At 35.2% G+C, this 7,036-nt stretch overlaps 1 protein-coding gene across 2 annotated transcripts; it reads left to right on the top strand.

The window, feature by feature from the left end:
• Positions 1-954: 954 nt before the first annotated feature.
• On the top strand, positions 955-6,571 carry myl12.1 (myosin, light chain 12-1). 2 transcript variants are annotated; one of them, XM_084403781.1, is made up of 5 exons: positions 955-991; positions 1,118-1,255; positions 2,098-2,302; positions 3,760-3,921; positions 5,633-6,571. In XM_084403781.1, exons 3-5 carry the CDS (start codon positions 2,119-2,121, stop codon positions 5,803-5,805), a joined length of 519 nt encoding a protein of 172 aa, XP_084259907.1. In that variant the 5' UTR covers positions 955-991; positions 1,118-1,255; positions 2,098-2,118; the 3' UTR covers positions 5,806-6,571. The 2 variants fall into 2 exon arrangements, with proteins under 2 accessions (XP_084259907.1, XP_084259906.1); XM_084403780.1 differs by lacking the exon at positions 955-991 and having other exon boundaries at positions 1,142-1,255; positions 2,091-2,302.
• Positions 6,572-7,036: the final 465 nt, after the last annotated feature.

The following is a 7,036-nucleotide window of genomic DNA, read 5'->3' as shown; positions in this document are numbered from 1 at the left end:
GTTTGGCTGACCCTGGGATTGTAGCATGGGTTTAAACACAGCTGCTGCACTACGTCTTCTTCTGAAAATATGCAGTGAAACTACAAGCCTTTCAACATGATGTCATACAATAAATCGCACTATGTCATTGTTATAATGTTCAACCCTGTGTTATACACCCTGTGAAGTATAGCCTATTCAAAAATTAATTTATATGGATATTTTTTCATAGTTCATAATTTTGAATGCCTCCTTGCATGTAATAACTAATGTGTGACTACTGGAAAAATAAAGTTTGGCAGAAAAATATGTCATAATGGCTTCTCAAAAAAGTCTGCGCGAGTACATGCGCTAATGACTACAGCACACAAGTACGCTCTCTTGTGGTCATACAGTAGTATTGAAATTCATTTTCAAGTAGGCTTATAAAGACCTTTTTACAGTCTATCTATGATAAAGACCCATTCATACTATTGAACAAAAAAGTTACATTACATTAATTTTTTTTCTATTCTCTGTAGTACTGTACTGTTAAATGTATTATTATTTTTATATATTTTTTTATATTTATATTTTACATTAATATTTTTGTTTATTTATCCATTTAAATCAAATGCATTTGTTTATTTAGTTAATTAGTTGAATCTTCTTTATGATTTTTTTTAATTATTATTATGTTTACACTGCTTTTCTCTAAACCTTTACACAGACGTTTCCACTTGTCGTGTGGCCCCCGTTTGAAAACCCCTGATTTAGGGTATTTTTTTAGGGTATATCTTTATTGTTATTTAAATTTTTTATGAATCACTATAGTTTTTCATGTCTGTGTGATAACAAGCAAATCTTTCTGTCTCTAAAATCACACCAAACAACAAATTAGTAAAACAATGCAGTAAATATTACGTCCGCTCACGCTGAACAGGGGGAAAAAAATGATTTCAGACCGTATATGGTCATGTTTAAGAACGATTACGTGACTGTGGGCGTGTCTGGAGAAACTAACATCGAAGAAGTACGGGAAGAGCATGTTATTTATGATACTTGTTTAAATAATTTAGTCTCATAATAAAAGTCTAGTAATTGAATAGATTTGTTTGTATAAATTAAGTTCGTTACGGTTAAGTGCTTGTTACTGCAGGTTTCGTAAGTGTTTATCTTCCACCCGTGACACCCTTTCAGTTGTGTGTTGGTCTGGTCGAGGCTTGCGGAAGCGACAGTGAAATCCGGAAGTTTGGGCGGTGGTTGAAACTAAGCAGCTGTCTATCGCGGGTGTTCGGTGAGAAGCTTATTTTTCTTTCTTTTAAATTCTTTGATCTGTAGTTACCGTTAGCAAAGATTGTTTATAACGTTTCATTTTAAAAGACTATGTATTTTCATAACGTTCAATACAACCTATACGAGCAGGGAGATTAAACGAGCCACCGTGTGCCTGATTGCTGACGGTTCGGATTAACAATCTATAAACATATTGCCTATAAAATGTTATCCACTAGAAGTATAAACTGGCTTTACATCGGGAAATATGTAACGTTAATCTATTGCTAAAGTGCATTTACTTGCTTCCTGTCTCATGTTATGGTTAACTTTGACCTTGTCATCGAAATTAGGCTAAAATAGTTTTGAGCCTCGTCTGTAAATAGTGGATCTGTATTCGGTAACTAATGTGCTATAAATAAATCAAATGGGTCACAAATGTAGGTTATGATGATGATGATGATGATGATGCAGAAGACTCCCGGCCTCCTCCCGCACTCTTTATTTCGACGTTGTTTTCGTTGTCCTTTGAAATAAAGTTTGCTTAAGCAGTAATTGTAACTTACATGTTTTGTTTTTACATTTTTCTCAACGTTTAGCTTTTAGGTCCCAGTATAAGGAAAGTCTAAAGTAGATTTTGTTATGCAGTGGACTTGCCTCAGCACGCCAACAAATATGTAGGCATTTTAGAAGATACCATCTTAGTGTTTATTGCATCTAGAAGGAAGAGTTACTATTATATCATTAGTAAAAGACATGTTTGCTCTTACTTTTTTGAATGCACAATTCTTTTTGCAGAAGAATCTAGTGGGGATGTGTTTGGGGATGTGTGTGATATGTCTTTTGTCTTTTTTAAGCTTGTAGGTAAAGCCAAATACAGCCAAAATGTCGAGCAAACGTGCCAAGGCAAAGATAACCAAGAAGCGCCCTCAGCGCGCGACTTCCAATGTCTTCGCTATGTTCGATCAGTCACAGATTCAGGAATTTAAGGAAGCATTCAACATGATCGACCAGAACCGGGATGGTTTTGTCGATAAGGAGGATCTTCATGACATGCTTGCTTCTCTTGGTAAGATTTTATAGCATTGAGGACCACTATCTGTGCTCTTTAAAGTCCCCTGATGGGTTACAATTCTTGCTGTTGTTTCATTATACATTTTAATGTTTTCAGTTTAATCATATTCTTCAGAATGCAGATGTGAGAGGAACTGATGACATTTGGAAGATTAAATATGTCGGATATATACGTGCATAGCACAGTTCTCTTATTAATGACTGTTGAAGGATTGATCCAGATTACAAAACATCTCAAAGGAATAGTTCACCCAAAAATGAAAATGATCTCATCATTTACTCACCCTCAAGCCATCCTATGTGTATATGACTTAATTATTTAAGCCGAACATAATCTGAGTTGTGTTAAGTCAATATCCTGGCTCTTCCCAGCTTTGTAATAGCATTGAATAGTGCATTGAATAGCATTGAATAGTGTCTTGAGTTTTTGAAACTTCAAAAAGCACATCCATCCACATAAAAGTAATTCATACGACTCCAATCAATTCTGAAGCGAAGCAATGGGTTTTTGAAAGAAAAATATCCATATTTAAAACGTATAAACTATAATCACTGGCTTCCGGCAACGGCCGTACGCGTGATCACGACAGAATAGAGTTCGGGTGGAAGTGTCACCTCTGACCTGACAATAATTTAATTTTTTTTTATACCAATGCCAGATAACAAGTTTAATACCACAGTGGAAAATATCCTATTAATAATTTATATGTTAATATAAATAATACATTTAAGCAACAACATCTACCCTTCAAGCAACTAAAGTTTATTTTTTATTTATTTTTATCTAGTAATAACTGTCAGTAATAAAATTAAGAAACACATTATAGTCAACTGAACAATTAAAAACAATAAAGCAAGTACTGTTTTACTAAAGTACTGTTTTTCATGTATCTGATAGCAGTATCTATATATTCAAGTAAATATTCAGAAAGTGGTTTAAAAATCCAATTGTGTGAGCCATTCAATACATTTTTTTAATGTCAATATAGTGAGACCAGCTGGCTAAAGAATGTTTTGCATATGAATAGATGGTTAAATATATTAAATGACGTAATTGCAGTTGTGGAACTTTGGATGACGCCAGCAGATGGAAGGTTTTTAACCGTTGTTTACAATAAGTTTTTGTTGGATTACTGTCGTTGTATTGACTTTTTTCTTTTTGTGTGAATAAACGAAACCGTCGTATTATACCATCTCATCATCGGAGCACTATTCAACTCACTGTAATGGCATCTAAATGCAGTGGCATGAAAACCACACTTTAGATATAAAATAAAACGGTTTAATATAACATTACAAACTGCTTGTAGGGCCTGGCAATATGACCAAAATCTTATATAATTGTGTGTGTGTGTGTGTGTATAAGCATGAATTCACATAAATGTTTTATCTAAAAACTAGACTGAGTAGATTCACAGCCTAATAGAATGAATCTGTTTTTCACTCTTTCAGGGAAGAACCCAACAGATGACTATTTGGAGGCCATGATGACAGAAGCTCCCGGGCCTATAAACTTCACTATGTTCCTCACTATGTTTGGAGAGAAGCTTAACGGCACAGATCCAGAGGAAGTCATTCGCAATGCGTTTGCCTGCTTTGACGAGGAGGGAACAGGTAAAATGATTGTCTCATCAAATCCATCCATGCAACACAACTTCTGCTACAAGTTCTGTTCTGCATCACTGAATCCCTTTAGAATGAATTGCTAAATACTGCAGCTGGCTTCTGCACAAAAAGAAATAACAATTAAAGATGTATGCATTTGAATTTAACATGAACTTAATGTGATGGTTTATTATGAACTATTTTTATGCATATTTGATTGTTTAAATCATAAAATAGTTTTCAAAATGCATTTAAATTTCATGAATCCACATAAATTGCTAATTTTAAATAAAAATCATATTTGATTTAAAAAGTATGAACATGGTTAAAATATGACTAGCTGTGGAACAAGCAGTATTCAGTGAGTTAAAATATATGAGATTGAAACAAATTGGAATTATTGATGATAACTGTATAAACTGGGTGATTGTGCATTTAAAAGCATTGTTTATAAGTGCTATTTGTAGAAATCTTACCCGTTTAATTTATGAATGACAGACAAATATGCATCACATTTAAGCCTGCTTTCACAGACAGGGCTTAGATTAAGCCAGGATTAGGTTTTAGTTCAATTAGGACATTTAAGTAGCTTTTATAAAACATTACTGTTGTGCATCCTGAGACAAAACAATGACACTGGTGTATTTTAAGATATGACGGTGCAAGTTGCTTTCAATTTATACAGCACAAATATGTATTTTAGTCTGAGTCTAGGCTTAAGCCTTATCTGCGGGGGTAAGATTATTAAGGCGATATACTTAAAGCGAAATCACAGAATTAACTGATGTGACGTCATTTCAAACAAAATCAGGCAGAAACGAAGTTCTCTCTCTGGAAAAGTTGGCTCCGGCTGCTAAACACCTTCATGCTCTCATTGGTCCGTGGCGATTACATATTAGGTAGATGTGCGCGGAGGCTCCGCCGCCTGTCACGTTGAAAATCTTTTCTGGTTCATGTGGCCTGTGCAGTCGGTCGAGGTCAGACGTCAGTGAGTGAAAACATGAACACACTGGAGAGCTGCTTTATGATGAAATGAGACACTGACGCTGTTTATCATGTTTAATATGGTAAAACTGCTTGATTTTAAGCTATCTAGTGCAGTGGTTCCCAAACCTGTCCTGGAGTACCCCCAACACTGCACGTTTTCTTTGTCTCCCTAATCAAACACACCTGATTTAGCTCATTAACCCATGTGATAATGAGCTGATGAGTTGAATCAGGTGTGTTTGATTAGGGAGACAAAGAAAACGTGCAGTGTTGGGGGTACTCCAGGACAGGTTGGAGTGCCGCAGAGCTCCAGCAAACATAAACTCGTTGCTATGATCATATGCTTTATTAAAATGTCTGCCGTGTTGTGTGTATCTCTTATTAATTATTCATCTAACAGTCGCTCTCAGCAGGGCGGGCGGCGTCAGATGTTTGATAAGATAACAGCATATCGCTGCTCCTTTGTTTTACCCCTAAACGTTGAATGAATAAGAACTTTGCCGTGAGCATTTCGAGGCCTTTAGTTTGTTTGTGTTGACTGTACTCCAAATTGATGGAAGTTTTATATGCAATTCAGATACTACTCAAAATCTCTTTGAGTGTGAAGAGTTCTACTCAGTTTCTCTCCAAAACGGCATAGCTAAAATATTAAAACACTGAGGAAAGAAAATCACACTTGGAGACTTTCACCAGACCAAGAGGATAATTTGTTTCTTTCTTTTTCTCCCCGTAGGCTTCATTCCGGAGGACTATCTGAGAGAACTTCTGACCACTATGGGCGATCGATTCACAGATGAAGAAGTCGACGAGCTCTTCAGAGAAGCGCCGATCGATAAAAAGAGCAACTTCAACTACGTGGAGTTCACCCGTATTCTTAAACATGGAGCCAAAGACAAGGACGATTAAAAAAAGCAAACAAAAACCGCCCTGCATCTGTTTTAAAAATCCCTTTTAGGCTAGAGAAATCCCGTGCTGTCCCCTGGAGAATCCACCTTTAACTCTGGAAATTAAGTGTTCACTCTTCACCACTCACTAGACCTCATATTTTGAACGGGTTATGATACGGTATCGCAGATAAAGTCATGTCACTCTAATACTGAAATCCTCATGGTTTGGGCTATCAAAATCACTTCGGTTTTGAGGTGTTTAAATGTTGTCTTTCTTACGTTAGCATGCCAGTGTTTTGTTTTTTAGGTGTATGCCAACTGGAACAAATTCCACTTTATTCGTCACCTTACTGTTAATTGGGGAGGAATTTTGTAAGTATAGGGCTCTCATGGATCATGTTTTCGTATATTTTGTCCATGTCTAAGGTTTTTTTTAACAGTGTAACTTTGTAGTTACATTTAGCTAGTCGCACACAGGTAAGTTATCTCAGACCTCTAAGACAGTCTTGTTTTTGTTTAATCAGACAGTAAAAAATGTGAACATGTTGATGTGTTTAGATGCATTTGATCTCATTTGATTTCATTGCCTAACTGAGTTTTTACATCTGATAAGTATTTTGAATAAATCTCTCATATTAAAACATTTTGATGTGTAATTTTTGTTTTTGTTGTAATTATGAATACAGTCATAATTGCAGTGCTGATGATAGTTTTATAATTCTGTTCAGACAATTAGCTTAGCTTGTTGGCTTGTTGCGAAGAATAAACAATGCTGTACAATGTCACTGTTTAGCCTGTTTTCATGTGCAGTTGTATTTAGCATTTTCACATAATCTGAGAGTGTAAACTTTGATTTGAAGCAAAAAGTATTTAAAAAAATCTGACCAAAACACAAAGGTAGAAGACTGTGTGTCTAACTTTATGAAGCACAGCTAATCTGTTGGCTTATGCATTGTTATTTTTAGTTTTTCACTATGCATTTGCAAGCATGGTGTAGTGTTTAGATGCGTTTATCTGCATTTATCATTATTCTGGAGTTAACTGAGTTTTATTGCTTCAAATCTAAGCGACATTTGGATTTTAAATCTATGCCTGAGTGTATCTAGTATATTATATATCAGTTAGTATTTTTATACATATATTTAAAATACAAAGGTGTGTGTTTAAAATCCACACACACACGTATATGTATATAAATAAAGTGGGCATACCTATCACAATTCACAACAATACTATTTTAAATTATTTTT

Source organism: Rutilus rutilus (genome assembly GCF_951802725.1).
Source record: "Rutilus rutilus genome assembly, chromosome: 3".
Classification (NCBI taxonomy): domain Eukaryota; kingdom Metazoa; phylum Chordata; class Actinopteri; order Cypriniformes; family Leuciscidae; genus Rutilus; species Rutilus rutilus.
The sequence above is the reverse complement of the archived record's forward strand: the minus strand, read 5'-3'. Positions and strand labels throughout refer to the sequence as shown.